Below are 21,868 nucleotides of genomic sequence, written 5' to 3'. Positions count from 1 at the left end.
TGGAAATATGGCACTGACACAGACAGTGTCAGTATTTTAAACCTGCTCGGTGTTTTAGACATGGACGAGAAGATTTGTTTGGCAAAATCAAACTCAATTTTTACTGAGGTAAGAAAAAACCATTGAAAGAAACAAAAAAATGAGACCTCGTAGAAAATGAAGAACTGAGGTACCGTGAGCCCTTGTCGGTAGGCAGGCACTTGCACATGCACGATGTGGGCAGACAAACCTTTTAAGCTCTTAAAGTGCTGGTGCACTTTTCACTGTCTGTACCGAGCTCCACAAGTGAGAATATGCTGCTTACTTGTCCTAGGATAACTATTATTATTCATATCATCTATCATTTGATGGTCCACAAAAAATTAACAGAATGATGGGTTTTATCTTTTGACACTCTCTCATGGTAAAAGTCTTCTATATACTACATTTGGGCTGTAAAAAGCAAAAGACATATTAGGTTAAAAAAAAAAAAAATAAAAATTCACATAAAATCATAATAAAAAAATAAAACCCCTTGAAAAACCTATCCACCCACCCAAAGCACAACACAATAACCCAAGACAAAAAGCAGCAGAATCCCCTTTTATGCAATATAATTTTAAAAATACAGGTACAGATCCCCAAGGAAATGCATAACTAACCCCCCATTTTACAAAGCCGTGCAAGAGGTTTTTAGGAACTCTATGACCACTGGAGCAGTGCAGAGCATTCAGTGCGCCGGCCGGCACTAAAAGCCTCTTACGCGGTTTTGTAAAAGGGATGGTGGTAAATTTATAATATACTGTATACTAAAGTTGATTAACTTTTGCATATTTTTAACATGGGGGGAGTGTATTCTACAACCCGGGAGCAACACCAGAAAAAGCTTTAGTTTCAATTTTATTTTGACCAAGCTTAATCGATAAAAAGGAAAGGTATCGGGACAGCACAATTTGATCCAGCCTGGCAAAATAGAAATTTTAGGGAAAAAGACTATAAACAAAAATATGAAGTATTAGCAGAGAAAATAATGGAAAAACTATACGCTCTATAAGCTGAACAAAATCAAGTCAATAGATCTTTACTGAATCTAACAATCTAAAGATTAGCAAGATTACGATCAATAGTAAAAATTTTAAAAAGGCAATGAAACATCTTAACATTTAATTTAAATGTCAACTTCCATTTTTTATTACTGTTTTGGCTACATTCTCTACAATTTCAGCAGCATCTTAAAGAGACAGTTAATATATCTATGTACAATGAAAAATGCAACAGTTCACAACATGAGAAACAAGATCCACAGTTAACTGTACAATATTAAAAAGATAGCCTGTGGTAATACAGCCTCATCTGCGATATGAACAAAATTACATATAAGTATTTAACATCATAAATGTGATAGTAAAAGGAATAATGTACAGAAGAGAAATATAGCATCCTGAAAAAAAATTGGTTTTACCATACAAGGCAGTTAGAAAATGTTTCATATTTTATCACACTTGTTCAAGCCACAAGAAACATTTCTTCATAAGAAGATCCTCCTACTCTGCAGATGGGAACTTAAAAAAAAAACAGTTCAATAACTATAAACCTTTTCTAAATCTAGTGTCAAAATGCTCAAATTTTAAGAGCACAAGAAACTGACCAACTGCTGTTTGTATAACACGGTTATGTTTAGACATGCCTTGATTGTTAATGAATTGTTCAGTTTAATTTTGTGACAGTCCATCTGCATCTTTTATGGAGGTCATTCTATGTTTCTGCCAAAGTAAAAGCAACATCATTTAGCAGCAATTGAAAAGCGCCTTCAAGAAGACTTGAAAAAAAAAATACTATATTCAATTAGAAAAAGCCATACTTTAAACATTTGTACAGGAACAAGCTGCTGAAATTTAAGAATAACTGAAAATATGACATCTGTACATTAATATACAATAGAGTTAGAAGGAAATGTTTCATTATCCTGCATAGAACAATTTACATGACGTTTTGTCTGCATTTGGTTACATACTGTTTGCACTTTGCATTTATCACAAGGCCTACAAACAAATCCTAGAACATCTGTTAAAATTCTATAGTAGTACATTCTGAAAGCACTGCAACTATTATTACAGTTAAAAAAAAAAAAAAAAGTGTAGCTATTTCAAAAATCAAAAGTCCATGAACCAAAGGATGATTTATCTGGAATGATTCATCAACCTTTTAAAAGTAACTTGTGAAAGAAGCTGACACCTGGCTTCCTAAGCACAACCTTTAAGGCTGTAGAAACCATTACAGTCTTTCAAATGTGGCAAACGAAAACGCATTATCCCAAGCTTTGAAACTAAGCTTCATCCAAACAAACTCAAGCAAAAAAAAAAAAAAAAGGTATGCACCCTATTGACATCTTACTTTGGTTTCACTGAAGTAACCTCTCAAAAGGTAAAATGATTTGTGTACCCAAACAGTGTTTTTCCTTTACGTGTTCAAAATGTATTTTTTGTTTGTTTTTTAATTTTAAACATCGAAGTATGACCCTTCATGTTTAAAATGCCTCAGGTCCAAACAAATGTATTTTAAGAATTACAAAAAAGGCTATTTACAATGTTTCCAGCCATTTTCCCAACCCCCCCCCCCCCAATAAGTCCTTATTTCAACCTTAAACACAGTAAGCCTGTTTACCACACAACAGGCAATGTCATCCTTCAGTTTAGAAGGTTACAGTCAGAAGGGTACATTTATTCACAGTCCATGATCCACTCTCACCATACAAACACTACAGAGAACAACTCCCAAGTTGCAAAATACACACACATATCTTCAAACATGCCTTGTGTAGAAACACTCACATCTTCTCAAACGGAAGTTTGCACCTGAAAACTACTTGAGAGTCTCATGCCAGTCTGGACTTGCAGGGCTTTAGTATGATATAATGCTTGAAGTAGGTGGTGTAGGAGATGCAACCAGCCCGCTCATATGCAAATTCCCAGAAGAATTGGATCTTCTCATGTGAGGGAGAAGGTAAGGATCATTAGCCAGCTGGTGGACGTCAAATCGATCCTCTTTACGATATGATAAACACCGCCTTATAAAGGCCTAGAAAGCAGAATGATTTTCTTTTTGGTAAGAAAGAAAATTGGTTGCCTTGAATTATACATAAACAGCAAAAGTGAGCAAGTCACAACATTTGTTTTAAACTACATACATTATTTTTGATTCTTACATAGTTTAGAAGATTGTTCTGAAAATTGGTGGCATTCTGATTTGTATACCAGAATCCAATTTTGCAGACTCCATACTGAATTTCTACTTGACTTTTCATATCCTTCTATAACTACCGTATATTCCTAAATTTGAATTTTCAAAGTTACAGGAATAAATGTGTCATATCTGGCAGGGATAGCAGCATATGGGAATGATTTGGGGATCCAGAGGCTTTCATTTTTTAGAGCCCCTATATTATTTTATTTGTACAACGTAACCTAATGATTAGAGCAGTGAGCTTAGAAAGCTTAGCTGCTTACCTGTAACAGAGGTTCTCCATAGCAGGGGAATGTAGCACATGTGGGCTGATGGCATCCTGATGGCCTCTGTGGTGGCTCTCTCCTATAGCCATGGTAAACATTTGGAGAGGCTCTCCTAACACACAAAGGATTCCTACACTGTAATCAGCTTCACTACATCTAACTTCAAAATATATCACAGTTCCCACTTCAATGAAAGGACAGAGGGTAGGGAAAGTGCGACTGTGTTCCCTGGCTGTTTACAGAGAATCCTTGTTACAGGTAAGCAACTACACTTTTTCCATTGACAGGCAGGGTGAATGCAGCTACACAATTGGATTACATGGCTGGATGATTCTAGTACTTAGATGACAATTGATGACTACCTGATTCAAATAATGAGGAGCTGGTCAGAAATGGTATAAAAGTTAAGCAAAGAGGTTATAAAAAACTATCTTTCCAAAAATGCACTGTTTGAGATGAAGATTCCAGGCAGTACTGCTTGATAAGCATGTGTATAAAAGATCTAATTACGGCTTTAAAAATGTCTTGAAGGAGGAAGTAACATCACCGATACAGCTGGACGCCTCAGGGTGAAGTTCTGTTAAGGCCAGGAATATAAGTTTATTCCTCTACAATTAACTTCTTTATTTAGGCAGAGATTACCATGACCACCTGAGGGAGGCTGGAGTCTTATTGTCCAGCTTCGGAGGGAAAGACTCATGGCAGCTATAGTGAAACTAAGATGGCAGTGCCTGAAGGGCAATGAGACCACCATGCAGTGCACAGAGTCCAGATATCCAGCACTCATTGGTCAACCTAGGTACAATAGATACCAAGCTTTGAGAAAAGATTGAAGATTTAGAAAATTATTCCAAATTATTCCGTAATTTGCGGTTACGGGGTGTACCTGAAGAAGTACCCTTTTGTGATGCTGCCACGGTGGTAAAGGACATTTGAATGGATCTCCTGAAAAAGACTTGGGGTGATTTGGGATGTTGGACTTGAGCTAGTGCATAGAGCGCTAGTGCGTCTCCCACAAAATAAGTCCTGAGAGACTGTGTTGTGTTTCAGCTCCTTTGGCTTGAAAGAGAAAATTTCCGTGTTGCCCGCAGTCAAGGGGACTATAAGTGGAATGAGGTGTAAGTGGATGTTTTACAAGACTTGGTAGCTACTACCCTGAAGAAAAGGAGAGACTTGCTTGCAGTAACTTAGTATCTATGGAAGGAGGGTTATAGATATCGCTGGCAACACCTTTATATCTTGGCATTTATGAATGGGTCTGTTACAAAAAGAGTTAAGACACCCAAGGAGGCATGGGTAGTTCTTATTGCCCAGAATGCAGCAAATCGTCCAGAGGAGGCCCGAGAGATGGTTTGAGCAGAGGATACAGAGCGGCGCATTGGTAGCATCAGTGGAGAGACTGGAGGGAGAAGTGGGCATGGATAGTGCAAGATATCTCCGTGCCTTCATGAATGGTGCAGTTCTTTTGCTGGACAAGTGTTATGAGAGTGTACTGTAGGCTGCTTAGTCATTTTATAGCTTGTTTTTCTGCTATATTCTCACAGTTATAGTTTTTCTGGACTCAGGTGTGAAAGGTGAGGATGGTTCTGTTTGATGATTTTTTTTTTTTTGGGTGGGGGTACAGTGGCAGGAGTTCAGGCCTCTAGCAGCCTTCCTCTAATTGGGATGCATTCTGTGTGTTGAAGTGGGGAAGGGTGTGAGGTTCCTCTGGGAGAGTGTTTAAGCTGGATTGCTTGGGTATGGAGAGAAGTGGTGTGGCTGCTGGCTGGGACAGCCACACCTCTCAAATTTGGTTCAAAGTATGTGGGCATGGAGGGTCTTGAATGTTCCGTTCTGAATATTACAACGTCTTCAGTGTCATAGGGCAGATATAGAAATTTTAAAGGAAACCCATCTTGATGCAGAAGAACATGCTAAATTGAAGTGATGGGAGGTGGGAGGTGAACTATGTGGCAACAGCAGCTGATGTGAAAAAGAGAGGGGTGGCTATACTTTTCCATAAACGGGTGGTGGATGAGCTTCAACTATTAGACATAGCTAGGGAAGGTAGATATGTGCTGTGTAAGGGGAAGATACCAAGGCAAGAGATACTCTTTGGTAGTGTTTATGCTTCTAATGTGTATGATAGAACTTTTTATAACAAAGTTATCAGAATACTGATGAACTATGGCCCTCTGCCAATAACATTGGGTAGAGATTTCAATGTTATCTGGGACCATGATTTGGATAGAATGGGGGAGGTGGGTGTGACTAAACAGGCGGGGTCTTGGAGGATAGTATATCTCTGTCACATCTTGGATTTAGTGGATGCTTGAAGGGTGCTACATCCATCCGAAAAATTACACACACCTTTCAAGAGCACATGCTACTCTATGTTGAACTGATTATACATTGGTCTTGAGGAGTATCTTTAATGATATTGACAGAGCTGAGGTTGGGGCATACACCATTTCTGATCATGCTTGGGTGTGGATGGATTGGGCTGTAGAGGGTCATACGGGTGGGGAATGGCGGTGGACCTTCCCGTTGGCTTTAGCTAAAGATCCAAAGCTGCATTATAAATTGTGGGAGTGTTGGAGGGCATATGCTACTACTAATGTGGCCCATGTGGACCACCCAGTATTATTCTGGGAGACTGCAAAGACTGTCTTGAGAGGGGAAACCATAGTAGTTATATTAAAGACACTCGTAATAATGAGATTCTCTGACTTGAAAAGCTGTTATATGAGGCGTGTCATATGTATGGAGTGTCCCGAACACCAGCTCAGTATGCTGCATTACTAAATGTGCAGGTTGCACTGAATGCATTGTTGCATCGGAGAGTGAGCAAGTCCCTAGCATATTAAAAATATGGCCTATATAAATATGGTAATAAAGGAGGGAAATATCTGGCTCATTTGGTATCTCACAGGGAGGGCCCAAAGCGGTTGCAAGATGAGAATGGGAGGTGGGTGCATACTGATTCCGGCACCTGTTTCCTTTTCCATGGATTTTATGCGTCTTTATGTAATGCCTACTAAGACAGGCCTTAATGCTCAGCTTTATTTAAGTAATTTGGTATTACCTTGTTTAACTCCCACAGAGGTGCTGAAACTAAAAGCACCCATTACTAGAGATAAGGTCAGCTGGGCTATCCAGCAGAGCTCGTGTTTAAAAGCGCCAGGGGAGGACGGGTTCCATATGGAGTTTTATAAGATTGTGTTCTTATGAGATTGTAGGGATGTTTAATGTAATGATTAACACAGAAGCTATGCCAGATAATTTGAATGTGGCATGAATTTTGGTTTTCCCTAAGCCTGGTAGAGATCCGGTCCTACCTGCCTCATACAGACCAATCTCTGTTGAATGCAGAAGTCAAATTATTGGCTAAGGTAACAGCAAACAGACTGGCATGATCCATGAGACACAGGTAAGATTCGTGAAGGGTAAAACGATAGCGAAAAACCTGCGGAAAATCCTTATGCCTTTGGAGCATACAGCATGTTTTAACACCTGTTCCATTCTGGTCAGTTTTGACACAGAAAAAGCATTTGACGGGGAACTGCTACCTTGCCTTTCCTGGGACACCTGATCAATTTCTTTGACTGGGTGACCACAGAATTGGATAGAGGTTGTGCTCTAGGTGTATTTAGATTTTAGCAAAGCTTTTGACAGTGTTTCACACAGACGCCTAATAAATAAACTGAGTGCCCTTGGGATGGGTCTCAAAGTAACAGAGTAGACACTGAAGAGGGAGTGGAAAATATGAAAAAGGATCTGCAAAAGTTAGAGGAATGGTCTAATGCCTGGCAACTAAAATTCAATGCAAAGAAATGCAGAGTAATGCATTTGGGGATTAATAATAGGAAGGAACCGTATATGCTGGGAGGAGAGAAGCTGATATGCACGGACGGGGAGAGGGACCTTGGGGTGATAGTGTTCGAAGATCTAAAGGCGAAAAAACAGTGTGACAAGGCAGTGGCTGCTGCCAGAAGGATTCTGGGCTGTATAAAGAGAGGCGTAGTCAGTAGAAAGAAGAAGGTGTTGATGCCCCTGTACAGGTCATTGGTGAGGCCCCACTTGGAGTATTGTGTTCAGTTTTGGAGACCGTATCTGGCGAAAGACGTAAGAAGACTTGAGGCGGTCCAGAGGAGGGCGACGAAAATGATAGGAGGCTTGCGCCAGAAGACGTATGAGGAGAGACTGGAAGCCCTGAATATGTATACCCTAGAGGAAAGGAGAGACAGGGGAGATATGATTCAGACGTTCAAATACTTAAAGGGTATTAACGTAGAACAAAATCTTTTCCAGAGAAAGGAAAATGGTAAAACCAGAGGACATAATTTGAGGTTGAGGGGTGGTAGATTCAGGGGCAATGTTAGGAAATTCTACTTTACGGAGAGGGTGGTGGATGCCTGGAATGCGCTCCCGAGAGAGGTGGTGGAGAGTAAAACTGTGACTGAGTTCAAAGAAGCGTGGGATGAACACAGAAGATTTAGAATCAGAAAATAATATTAAAGATTGAACTAGGCCAGTTACTGGGCAGACTTGTATGGTCTGTGTCTGTGCATGGCCGTTTGGAGGAGGATGGGCAGGGGAGGACTTCAATGGCTGGGAGGGTGTAGATGGGCTGGAGTAAGTCTTAACAGAGATTTTGGCAGTTGGAACCCAAGCACAGTACCGGGTAAAGCTTTGGATTCTCGCCCAGAAATAGCTAAGAAGAAAAAAAAATAAAATAATAATTTTAATTGAATCAGGTTGGGCAGACTGGATGGACCATTCGGGTCTTTATCTGCCGTCATCTACTATGTTACTATGTTACTATGTAAAGTGACGGGCTGCGTCAAGAATTGGTTGAGTGGAAGGCAACAGAGAGTAGTGATCAATGGAGATCGCTCTGAGGAAAAGAATATTACCAGTGGTGTGCCTCAAGGTAAGCATCTGTTAAGGTGATAGCAAAGGGTGACATATGAAAAGGGCAGCTCTTGAAAAGATTTACCTTGTTTTACCATCAGTTGAGAGAATTCCTGATAGACCATTAGAGAGGGATTCTGGTGGACAACTGTTGATGCTGAATCCAGCAAAACTTGAGATGCCATTGGAGTGGTTACATATGGAGCTTTGCAAAGAAACTATGTGGACTGTGGAAGCCATGTGCCTAAGATCTTGTATAATGTCTTGGATGGTTGGAAAAGAAGAGCCCAGCAATCATCAGCAAAGGGTAAAGGGTCATGGACTTGATATATTGCCTTTCTGTGGGTACAATCAAAGTGGTTTACATAAACTATATGCAGGTACTTTTTTCAGTCCGTAGTGAACTTCTGAATTATTTGTTTGACATCCTTGGGAAGATATAATATGACTCTTTTGGTGTCCTTTATGGCATCTATGTAGTGGATCCTTTGACATGGTATCAGAGTGGATTTGGAGTTGAGATAAGGAAAATGAAAGTTTGAAGCGCAGCCTTAATGATCTGGATAGTGTTACAAGATGGCTTATGCTGTTAGACCCTATATAAGAAGCTAGTCATCCAGTCAGGGAAAAATGGCTTTCCCTGAGCAAATGGACAACTGCCACTGCCAAACACTTTGGACTAGATTCACGAGCCTGCCTGATCGGGCCCGATCCGGGTAGGTATGATGAATTGTCCAAAGCCCAATATGTAGATGGGAGCGATCGGAGGAATGCCCCATCTGCCTATCCAGATCGCTCTAAAGCAATTCCAGCACATGCACAGACCATCTGTAGATGGTCTGCGCTTCTGCTGGACCTCCGGCCTGGCAGAGATTTTTTCTTTTTTTTTTTAAATTAAGATTGCTGGTACATTATTTTTTTCTGTGCATTTTCCCCTTTTCTAGATATCATAGGAAATGAATTCATGGGATACAAGATGTACTGTTTAGTGTTTTAAAATTACTTTTGCCCTGTACAATAACTCTGCTTGGTAGGGTCCATTCAGGAAGATCTGGTGTTAGAAATCTGAGTCGAGAAAAGCTGGGTCGCTGCAGTTTGGATTTTGTGTGCTCATTTACAGAACTCGAGTGTAATGGACTCCTAAGACTTGGCTTACAAAGTTGGGTGGTGGATGTAGGAAGGCATCAACTTGAGTCGCAAGATTGTTGGCAGTATATAAGAATAAAGTTATTATTATTATTATTTTCCAATTCAGGAGCTGGGAATGTGAACACGTGCCAACTCTTCTGCTCTCCCCTTCGAAGCCCTGCTCTTACCGCAAAGACTCTCCTGCTCTCTACCGCCTTCCCTCAGTGTGAGCCTGTGGGCTTAAAGTGGGGCTGTACTGCAGCGTTCAGCCCCGCTTTAAACTTGCGGGCTCGCACTGCAGGGAAGGCGGCAAAGAGAGTAACACTTCCTACCTTCTCTTTCTTTCCCAGCACTCTTTTATTGCTTAGACAGGGCAGAGCAGGGACAGGAGCCGCACAATTCCCTCGGTGCCTGAAACTTCTTCCTACATAGCAAGATCAGGGCAGAGAGCAGGGCAATGGAGCAGGAGAGTCTGCAGAGGCCTGTGCGACTGGTCCCAAGAAGTCACTTCTATTCTTGATCGGCTAGCCCAATCGGTGTCCCAAATTTGTGTTGTGAATCGTATCCCTGCCTACTTTGCATGCGTTTCTCCTCATTTGAATGTACGGATTCGAAGCAGATCACTGGAGAGGTTAGTGAATGGGGCCCGAGGGAAATCTGGTCGCAAGGGGTTGCAAACTGATCGGCACACGATCAGTTTGCTTTGTGAATCATCTGGGTGGAGTCAGAAGTTAAGAAGTAGTGATGGTTGAGGAAGTGTGAATGGGTACGTGCTTATATATATATATCTTGAGATCCAAGAAAACTAGCCAATTACTGAGTAGTGGGGCAATGAGGTCATCTTGAACTTTTCTTTTGAAGACTAATTTGTTGAGCTCTCATAGGTCAAGAATGGATCAAAGCCTTACCTCAATTTATTTGGAATAAGGAAAAATGGGGAGTAGAAACCAAAACCTCTTTAGGCTTGAGTACTACTTCTATTGTTTTAGTGTCATGAAGAAGCTTAACTCTGATTTTAGAATAATAATATAAGGCAAGGATGTTGATGACAATGATAGGATTGTAGGGTGGGAGGTTGGAGAAGTTGATTCTGTATCCTTGGTTTATGATTTTGAGAATCTATTTGTCTGTGGCAATAGATTGCCATACCTCCTTGAAAAGTGTTAATCTGCCCCTTGCTAATGTATTGTCAAAAAAATCTGATAAGGCTCGTGGGGAATAAGTAAAGGTTGTCAGTGTTTGAAGAAGGGGTGGTGACAGTGTAGGAACTAGAGCTGATGTGCTATAACATTCAGACTGGGCACTGATCAAGTAAAGATGTCAAGCATTTTTTGCCCTTTTCCAGGAGGCATGATGGTTTGTAGTCTGATTTTTTTTTCAGGACTGCATCCAATACCGTAGATTAACAAGGAAGTTATGGTTGTGAGTGATCTGGAGCTGGTGGGTTTACATTTAAGGGCAAGATTTCTAGGATGTAGGTGGTGTGGTGAGTGATATTTACCACTTACCTACTGAATTGGCAATCCAGGATTCTCTTTAAGAGCACTGAGGGACAGCAGAATGGGGTTGAAGTCCTGTTTATCCTGGAAGCAATTTGGAGAGCTATGGCTTTAGAAACCTTTTAAAAAAAGAGGTTAAAAATGTCATCCTCTTGGAGTCCTGGGGTGGCATTCTGGTAAACCTCTGTGGAGTCTAAAAATAGTGGTCCTTTTAGAGCTGAGGTCCTGATGGGCTACCTGAAGATGGTTCAATGTCACATTGTCATCCTGTTCCCAAATGTGGTCCAGTAGCACTCCAAAGTAGACAAGTATACATGGAATGGAGATGTTGCAGCCTAAAGGGGGTGAATACTGAGGATCTTGAGGAGGTTGAAAAGATTTCTGAAGTACTTTCCACAAGAATTTTTAAAGGAGCTTCTGCACAGCTGTTTGAGAAGAACGTGTTGAGGGAGTTGGAACAGATGTAGGAGTTTCCAAATGAAGAGGCGGCACTGTAAGAACATTTGGAAGGTCCGGCAGGAACAAGATTTTTTGAGGGATGAAGTTGATGACAATTTATTCTGGGAAAGCCTTCTCAGACACGTTGTCAGTGTTTGGTGTTTGTCAGGTAGCAGGGTCTCTCTAAGAGTGTTACACTACTGTTCTTTGACCACTGAAGTAGTTAAAACAGACTGAAGTGAGGAGGAGGAGAGCCGATTACAGTGTGGGAATCCTCTGCTAGCCCAGGAGAGTCTTTCTAAAGATTTACCCGGGCTATGGGAGAGAGCTGACACAGGAGCTATCAGAATGACATCACACCAATCATGTTGACTATCGACAAAGAACCAGAAACCTGGCTCAAATCCCACTCTGTGATAGTGGGCAAGTCATTCAACCCTCCATTGCCTCATGTATGAATGAAGATTGTAAGCTCTATGGGGACAGAAAAATCCCTACTATAGCTAACTAAATACAACTAGCCTTGAACAACAATTGAAAATAGCATGTGCTACATCCAATATCTCCCCCCTCCTTGCTCTTTAATGTTAGATCAACTGGGAAAGTTGGAGGTGATTTCTCAATAGTTTAATTGTTCAAATAAAATAATTAGATTCTCCTTGAGTTCAGCCAGTATCAATGTCATATATTGATTCATCCTTTGTCCTGTGTGCCTGTCATAATTAGATTGTAAGCTTTTCGAGCAGGGACTGTCTCTTGCATGTTTAATGTATAGTACTGCATGCATCTGGTAGGGCTATAGAAATAACAAATAGTAGTAATAATGTCAAAAGCTCCCAACTGCCACCTTCATTTTTTGAGACAACAGTAATGGAAAAACACTACAGGAAAATGAAAGCAGTTTTTGAACCTTGAATGACAATTATCGGCGTAAAGGAATAGCCCAGTGGTTAATGCAAGCAACCTGAGGACCTGGGAATGGGTTCTACTCCCACTGCAGCTCCTTGTGACTCTTAGCAAATTACTTAACTCTCCATTGCCTCAGGTACAAAATAAATACATGTTTATAACACGTAAACCACTTTGATTGTAACCACAGAAAGGTGGTATATCAAGTCCCATCCCTTTTACCTTTATTTTTTAAATTTACCAGATAATTTTTAAATGGATTGATTTCTATTTAGAGAGAATAATCTTATGTAATGGCCTTTTGGTTAACATCTGCCTTAATCCAAATATTCATAAATGTTAGATGTCAAGAAAGCTAAACAAGTCAATAAGCAGAAAATATCTTTCTGTTACAGAGTTAAATACAAATGTTACCTTGGCTTCGGTGCTTGCAACAGGTTTAACTGGAAATTGAACTTCTGTGGCTTTTAATATTGTATTTTCTTGTAGTATGTCCTGTTGTGATTGATTATGACCAAAGGGCTGTAAAAACATCAGCTTTAATTAACATTCCAAGCAGGCTTAAAACATCCACATAGCTTATCTGAATGAACTGAATATTTGTGATTCTTACCTTTCGGCCATAAAGACATTGGAAAAAAATTACTCCAACAGACCATACGTCAACTTTGTTTGAAATTTTTGGTGGCTCTTTTCCTACCACAAAGCATTCTGGAGGTAAGTACCTGTAGTAAGTAAATATCCAGTCAGTGATAAGTACACTGTAGATTCAAAATTCAATAATTAGGAAAGCTTCTGACTGTCATACACAGTCAAGGACTACTATATTCAGAGCCAACTTTTACACTTAAATGTATAGAATCAGTCCTATGGCCTTCCTGTTCCTCACAGAAAATATAATGCTGATGAATAGTGAACTGATCTATATTTTTTTTACTTGTAGAGAAATAAGAGGTTATGGATCTACCGTATTTGCCGGCGTATAAGACGACTGGGCGTATAAGACGACCCCCCAACTTTTACAGTTAAAATATAGAGTTTGTTATATACTCGCCGTAAAAGACTACCCCTTCTTCCGCACACCTTCTCTACCGCCCCGGGTGCAGCACAGCCGGCCAGGTCCCCTTACTTTTGTGGCACTTCCCCGACCGACCGACAACAGCCCCGGTCCGACAAACCTCCCTGCCCTTAACCGCGAATCTAAATTACCTTCTTACAGTTGCTGTAAGAAGGTAATTTAGATTCGCGGCTACAGGGCAGGGAGGATTGTCGGACCCGGGCTGTTATCGGTCGGTCGGGGAAGTGCCACAAAAGTAAGGGAACCTGGCCAGCTGTGCTGCAACCGGGGCGGGGCGGGCCGCCCCTCTCCCTTGGTAGTCACTCGAACCGCGAGGCTACTCTCCTTCTCCTTATCTGCCCTGCCTGCAGCACAGAGCCGAACGGAAGTCTTCCCGACGTCAGCGCTGACGTCGGAGGGAGGGAGGGCTTTGTTTAAGCCCTCCCTCCCCTCCGACGTCAGTGCTGACGTCGGGAAGACTTCCGTTCGGCTCTGTGCTGCAAGCAGAGAAGGTAGGGAGAAGAAGAGCCACGTACATCCAGAAGACTGAGTACATCCAGCCCCGCAGGAGCCCCGCGACCCTAGGGGGCGTCCCCACGGGATCCCCGCGACCCTAGGGGCGTCCCCGTGCAGCTCTCTAATGTAAAGTAAGGGCATGTAAACAGTACCCGGCGTATAAGACGACCCCCGACTTTGGGGAGGATTTTAAGGTACTGAAAAGTCGTCTTATACGCCGGCAAATACGGTATATGGTGTAGTATGTCATGTGGCTTTCCATGGTGAGTTATTTCATCCTTAGACTTCAGTCCTGTGCTGAGAATCAGGACCATTAGTTAGAATAAATGTGAAATTTCAAGCATGTCATATCATTATTTATCCCAGGACAAGCAGGCAGCATATTATCACGTATGGGTGATGTCACTGACGGAGCCCCGGTACGGACCACTTTAAAAGTGCATCGCCACTTTAAGACTTTAGAAAGTTCATGATAGCCCGAATTGCGCACGCATGAGTGCCTTCCCGCCTGATGTGGGGCACACGGTCTCTCAGTTTTTTGTTTCCGTGGAGCTAAGAAGACACGTTTAACAATTGTTTAACTTTTCTTGCCTTCTCCCTCTCGCAGCTTTCTGACTTTTCGTCAGTTTTTTCCCCTTTTTTTTCTTTAATATTGCTTTCTTCAAAAAAAAAAAAAAGAAATCTCTTTTCAAACTTTAGCTTGTCTTCAAGTTTGACTCAGTGGAGCCTACTCATTTATTTCAGCCTCTGACCTTAAGTTTTCCTTGGCTGTTTCCCCTCCATGTCAAGCGGTTGACTGAGTTTTATCTAGCGAAGTCGTGTTCCAGCTTCTTTAATTCTTATGAAGCCACTGCACCGTCTTCCATTTTCTTAAAAAAAACCCAAAACCCGGTGGGTAAGAAAGAAGCAGAAGAACAGATTCTTCATCTTTTCTTCATCAATGGACTTTCTCAACCTGCTGTTGTTTTGACTTCCCCGCACCGGAGGTGTGGGGTTGAAGTTTTGATGTTGGAGGATCCAGCAGCGTAATATTTTTTCAACATAGACTGCCTGATGTTGATATCATTCTTGGTGACACCGCACTTCTCAAGACCAGCAGTACTTCCTGCCTCTGGTGTCGTCTTGTGCTGTTTGAGTAAGTGGACTTCCTTCATTGGGACTCGGGTCATACTAGCATTGAGTCAAGTCATGCTGACCTTGAAATACTCCTGTAAGCGCCCGCTCCCAAAATTGAGGAGTGGCTGGATTAGGTCTCATTCTCATGGGACTGGAGCGCGACAGCATGAGTACCGGTGTTTGTATATGTCCCATACCGGTTCTTGTGAAGTGCCTTGTCCTTGATCATCTCGGCACCGAACCTAGACACCAATGTACCAGCGACAAAGCAAATGGTATCGGTGTTTTTCCCCTTCAGTCTCAAAATCTTGAGCTCCATTTAAAAGTTCAACTCATGCTACTTTTGATGCAGTCCCGTTTGTGACCGGTCCTGATCTGGGGCTCGTCAGCGATACTGATGAACAGTCTCTGGTACCAGTGTTTTTCTTCGCAACTGGAACTCAGCTTCACCATACTGTTTTCATTAAGTTTCATCACCACCCTGTTCCGACCTCAACCTTATGGGACAGGAATGTGATACTCATGGTACTGAACAATAAACTAGTGGAACCGGTGCTCTCCCTTACGCAACAGATTGATAACTTGCTATGGAAGGACTTGGGTGTGTGTGTGTGTTTTTTTTCCTGTATTCACTCGGTGTCTGCAAAGCAGCGGTACCGGTATTTACCCCAACACAAAAGATATACAACTTGTTTGGGGAAGAATTGGGTGAGCATTTTCTGATGCTGGTGTCGAGCAAACATTTTGCCCGTGTCAACATCGATTCTTCCGGTGCCACTCCAGTCTGAACCTTCGACACCAGTTGCATCTGCAGTGGAGTTGCCATTGGTGCCGCCACTTCTTCTCAAAGACTCAACACCGATGACTCACCGATACCGGTTTTCTTCCATGATGCTACTATTTCTTCAGCTTTGACTTCAGCTGCTCACAGTATTGTCTTCCACTGCCTGATTCTGCTTCTTAAGTCTTAACAAATCTTTTAGGGAACTATAAAAAAATTTTCCCTTTTTAAAGGAGATTTTTCTCTTTAGTTTAGAGTCTCCATTTTTTCCCTTTTCAGGGGTTTCTATGAGATTCGTTTTATACAGAGTGATTCCTATTTCTGCGTTTGATACACCTTAACTTCTTTGTGAATTGCTAGTGCAATCTACATTGAAGAAGTCTTCAGGATCTAATGTATGTATGCCTTCTGGTGAGGGCAATATTTAACTCGCGTCACCCTTTTTTGACGTGTTTCTTTGGAGCATATCCTCAAAATTAAGACTTTTGTTTCGGTGTTGCTATGGAAGGAGAGTTGACATTCCTACTGTACATCGAATTGATACACAGTGTCATCTTCCGCTGCTTGACTCTGCCTTCTCAGTACTTAAATACTCTTAGAAGCATCAATGACCACTGACAGGAACTAACAAGGGTGGAGAGCCTATCAGTTAGTTTTCCTGTTATTACAGTTTTGTCCTTGATTTTGTTGCGATACAGGATCAACCAGGTGTATTCGTTTCTCATTCCACTGTTCCACTAATGTTGCAGGGTGTCTGCTTGGGAATATCCAGACTCTTCCTCAGTTCCCTACATTCCTTTATACTTCATGCCAGAGGTTTGGGAGTGGCTGTAGGGGGAGAAGGAGGATGCTCAATCCTTTTTAGGATAAATTTTCTTTTCCTGGTTTTCATCGCAGCATTTTTTCCTTTAGCCTTTTGGCCTTGGGATTTTCGTCTGCCTGCCACAATCTGGGTCTTGACATCCTTCATTTCTATGGGTCTGGAGTTTTTTTCTCCTTCCCACGTGATTGGTTTTCACACCTTTTGGTTCTGCTGTTGTTTTCGCACTCAGCTGCAGTATTCTTGCTCTTCCTGAGTTTTCGCTCTTTGGATTTCAGGGAAGCCTCTTCTTTCCTTTCATTCCTTAGGACTTCCTGTATGTGCTTACGCTTTTCAGACACCTAGCACAGTTTGCACTATCAGGCACTTCTAAAGGCCTCACATCTTTTTTCATATTAAAAAGGAGCGCTTCCATTTGTGACTCTACCACTCTGCTATCTTCGGATTTTTCTTTTCCAGTATGACTACTACCCTTCAATTTTCATGGTGATTCTACCAAGAGTCTCCAGAATGTGGCCTTTTTCTCTATTGAGAGCATTTCTTCTTCTGAACTTGCTCTTCTTTGCCTGTTTAAAATTTGAACATTTTTTGCTTGGCACTTGAAGGTTTTCATGTTTCCTGGAGCACTATTAGCAAGACTCTGTCTTTCCCTTATTTTCTCCCTTTCTTCTTTCTCTTCAATAAAACTACTTTTCTTGTGCTTTTGGTAGATGAAGAGTTGGCAAACCCTTATTTAAAGGTATCTTTTCCCTTCTTAGTAAGCCTAAAGCATTATGTACCACATTTAGAGTTTGACTAAACAGCTATTTCTCAAAGGACACCACTGGCAAGGCTACTTCTTTGCACACCACTGGCAAGGCTACTTCTTTGCACTCCTCAGTGGACCCTTGCTTATCAGTGGTCTTAAGTGACAGATAGTCTCTCACAACATATATTGTTACATCATTTCTCTTGCAGTCGCTTCGATGGTGGATGGCCTCTCCCAATCTCTCCAGAGGTCTCCTTTTTCACTTACCCCCTCATCACAAGGTCATCACGACGGATACATCCTCTTATGCTTGGGGGAGGGGGGGTTCATATGGACGATTTTCAGACTCAGGGTCTTTGGACGTCAAGAAGTGGAAATTTCACTTCAGAGCGATTTTTTATCTCCTCAAGGTGTTCCATCATCTTCTCTGGTCCCAAGTCTTCCTCCTTTGCACAATCATGTAGCGATGTACTGCATCATCAAAGAAGGAGGCATGGGCTCTCTCCTGTTATGTCAGGAGGCCCAGAAATTCTGGACTTGGGCAACCATTTGCACCTAAAAGCTGTCTATATTCAAGGGGAGAAGAATTCCCTAGCAGACAACTTCAGCAGAATTCTTCAGCCTCATGAAGGGACTCTCAGCTCTGCAACTCTCCAGTCCATCTTTGCTCAATAGGGCCCCCCACAAGTGGACTTGTTTACTGCTCTTCACAATCACCAATTGCCCCAGTTTTGCTCTGGGTTTTACTCTCCTCTCTGCCAGGAAGCAGATGCCTTTCTCCTGGATTGGACAGGCCTGTGTCTATATGCATTTTCTCCAATCCCTCTCATCTTGAAAGCTCTGTTCAAGTGCAAGAGCGAAGCAGCCACCATGATTCTCATTGCTCCACGGTGGCCCAGGCAACATTGGTTCTCCCCCCCCCTTCTACTTCAACTCAGTTTCAGGGAGCCCATTCCTCTTCCAATATTTCTTACTCTGCTTACACAGAGTCAGGGATTGCTCACTACACCAGTCATTTTGGGCTCTCTCGGGCTGAATCCATCTACCTTACATCCCTCTCAGCCTGTTTGACAAATTCTTGATGCATACAGGTAACCAGTCACAATGCTATCAACAAAAGTGGACTAGGTTATCTTCCTGGTGTCTCCATCATCACGATCCAACTTCTTTATCAGTGGATTTGGTGTTGATTCTCTACTTCATCTATCTGATTCTGGTCTTAAATCTATATCTGTCAGAGTCCATCTCAGCGCTCTTACAGCTTTTCACACACCAGTCGCAGGAACACCTCTTTCTGCTCATAATAGGGTTTTTCAAAGTAAAACCACCTCTCTAGTCTCCACCTATTGTCCGGGACCTTAATGTGGTATTTTCCAGGTTGATGAAGCCACCATTTGAACCAATTGCCACAGCTCATCTCAAGTTTCTTACCTGGACAGTGATCTTCTTTATTGCTCTCAACTCTGTCAGGAGGGTCAATGAGTTACAAGCCTGAGTAGTAGATCCACCCTTTACAGTTTTCATCATGACAAGGTGGTTCTATGTACACATCCAAAGTTTCTTCCGAAAGTTGTCTCTGAATTTCATCTTAATCAGTCAATTCTTCTCCAGTATTTTTTTCCTAAGCCTCATTCTCATGCTGGAGAAACCGCTTTACACACTTTGGACTGTAAATGGGCTTTGGTCTATTATATTGACCGGACAAAGGCACATCTCCTCAACTGTTCCTCTCTTTTGATCCAAACAAGTTGGGGCATCCTGTTTCCAAGAAAATGATTTCCATCTGGCTGACTGCCTGCATCTAGTTCTGTTATGCTCAGACTGGACTGGCACTGGAGAGTCGTGTCACAGTCCACCACATTAGAGCTATGGCAGCTTCTGTTACTTTCCTCAGATCTACTCCCATTGAGGAAATCTGTAAAGCTGCCACCTGGTCCTCAGTTTATACATTCACTTCTCACTACTGTCTGGAATCTTTCTCCAGACGGGATGGGCACTTCGGCCAATCTGTATTACAAAATTAATTTTCCTAAAGGCCAACACTCCCACCATCCTATTTCTGTTAGCTTTGGAGGACCTGGGATAAAGCACAGTTACTTACCATTAACAGGTGTTATCCAGGGACAGCAGACAGATATTCTCACAACCCACCCACTTCCCCCCCGGGTTGGCTTCTTAGCTGGCTTACCTTAACTGAGGGACCGTGCACCCTACGTCGGGTGGGAAGGCACTCACACATGGGCGGTTCGGGCTATCGCGAACTTTCTAAAGTCTTAAAATGGTCCATACCGGGGCTCCGTTGGTGATATCACCAATACGTGAGAATATCTGCCTGCTGTCCCTGGATAACACCTGTTATGGTGTAACTGTGCTTTCTGTATTGTTAAAACCTATGAAAGACCACATTTCTGCATCATTTCCTGCAGAAAAATGCAACCTTTTGATCTAAAATATCTATTCTAAGCACTTTGAACAAATAGGATTGAATTAAACATCAGCTGTGTACTTTGACAGAAAACAGTATATACCCTTCTCTAACTGTCCCATTCAGACCTCTTCAGTAAGGTCAGTTAAATTTCCTGTGCGTTTTTGACATACATTTGTCGTGAATACAAATGACCTGCACAACAAATCTTGGTACAAAGGTTTGCTATGGAGAAGCTGGCAAAACAATTAAAAAATGATTACCCTTCAATGAACCTCATTTCCAAAAAGGCTGCCACATTTTGGTGCATCCTAGGTTGAATGCATATCATTGTTTAAATAGCTTTGCTTAGATGCCTCCTCTTGCTCATTCCAGCTTGGCTGGAATCTGACCCAACTGAACTAGACTGCCAGGAGTTTTCACCAAGTTCTCTTCATATTTCCACTATATTAACCCACTGACACAGAAATGAGGTACACTTGCCCCAATAGTTGGAATTTACATCCAGGTTTTACATCACAGCAGGCAGAACTATCAGTGGGACATTAGATTAACCTTATGATTTAACCTTTTAAACTAGTGCAGTGGTTCTCAGCCCAGATCTGTCTGGGGGAACCCCAGTCAGTCAGGTTTTCAGGATATCTGCAATTAATATTCATGAGCTAGATTTACATGCAGTGGAGGCAGTGCATACAAATCTAACTCATGAATTAAACTTGTTTCAGATTTGGCACAGCAACTGACTTGAAATCTAGGTTTCGGTCGAAAATGTCTGTGTATTTTCAGCTGAAACTGAACTTCTCTACCTTCCCCTGCAATCATTCCTCTCTCTCCCACACACACACATTTATGCCCAACCATTCTTAGGCCCTTCCCAGATCTACCTTACTGAAGCAATGGTGATCTAGTTGTCTCTTTAAAGGCAGGAACAAACCTGATTTGTTCCTGCCCTACACTGCTGCTCCTTCAAAGTGGCCCTCGTGGTCTAAAGGCATCTTTGGAGGCAGGAATGTACTTCATTCATTTCTTCCCTGTGCGCTGCTCCAATTCAAATGGATGGAAAGATTGCCACAGGATGTCCCAGCAGCCATTTTCCGATCAAAACCAGCATGGGGAGGGGGCTCGCTTCTGCCTCTGTTGGGTCCAATCGGAAAATGGTTGCCAGGACCTTCCATGGCAATCTCGTGAGGCTGGTTTGGGAAGTCTTAGCAACCATTTTGCAATTGGAACCAACAAGGGTAAGGGTGAGTCCTCTGCTTGTGCTGGTTCCAATGGGTTGGCGTGGGAAGTCTTGGCAGCCATTTGTATTGGAGCAGTGCACGGGGCAGGAATGAGTGGGGTTTGTGTCTCTGAAGAGGTCACTAGATCACAAGGGTTTCACTAAAGTAGGTCTGGGGAGGGCCTCTAGGTGGTCAGGCAGGAAGGGAAGGGGCTTTTATGGTTAGGTGTGATGGAGTGGGGGCACTTTCATGTGTGTTCTGCCTACGCTCTATCCATGTACACTTGCCTGTACAAAAAATGTGTTACAAAAATATGTTTGTACCTATAGAATAGCACATTGCCATATTTTTGGCAATTATGTGTGTATTTGTCATGTAAATGTTTGTGCCTTCTCTACAGAATTACTCCCCCTATGTGTTTAATCATATAGGAGGGAAAATAATTTCAAAACAGTTACCGTATTTTCACTCATATACCGCGCACCCGTGTAAAATGCGCACACGGGTATAGCGCGCGGGGAACTGTAATTTATGTAAATAAATTTTTATATATCGCACACATCTGTATACCTCGCATGCCGCCCCGACTCTCCCGTCGCTGCCCGACTCTCCTTTCACCCGCCCCGACTCTCCTCTGGCCAGCCCACTCTCCTTTAGCCCGCCCCAACTCTCCTCTCCCCCTTGAAGTCCTGTCCCCACCCTGAAAGCCTGATGCCTCCCCCCCCCGACATCCGATTCAACCCCCCCCCCCGCAGGACCGCTCGCTGACGTCAGAGAAAGGGCGAGACCGCCGGAAGAGGAAGCAGCGTAGACGCAGGGCTAAGAGAAGG

General features: G+C 42.4%; 1 protein-coding gene across 6 annotated transcripts in view; it reads right to left on the bottom strand.

Moving 5' to 3' along the window:
- Positions 1-1,129: 1,129 nt before the first annotated feature.
- The window catches only part of TLK1 (tousled like kinase 1), a 281,093-nt gene continuing 260,354 nt past the window's right edge, over positions 1,130-21,868 (bottom strand). For all 6 annotated transcript variants that reach the window (XM_033947201.1, XM_033947199.1, XM_033947200.1 and 3 more), the window contains exons 19-21: positions 12,969-13,080; positions 12,770-12,877; positions 1,130-3,057 (exon numbers count right to left, since the gene is read on the bottom strand). In XM_033947201.1, the coding sequence (XP_033803092.1) occupies positions 2,881-3,057; positions 12,770-12,877; positions 12,969-13,080 (397 nt within the window). In that variant the 3' untranslated portion in view covers positions 1,130-2,880. The remainder of the gene's footprint in view (positions 3,058-12,769; positions 12,878-12,968; positions 13,081-21,868) is intronic.

This window comes from Geotrypetes seraphini, chromosome 5 (assembly GCF_902459505.1).
Source record: "Geotrypetes seraphini chromosome 5, aGeoSer1.1, whole genome shotgun sequence".
NCBI lineage: Eukaryota > Metazoa > Chordata > Amphibia > Gymnophiona > Dermophiidae > Geotrypetes > Geotrypetes seraphini.
Note: the sequence above shows the minus strand (reverse complement) of the source record. Positions and strands in the feature narration are given on the sequence as shown.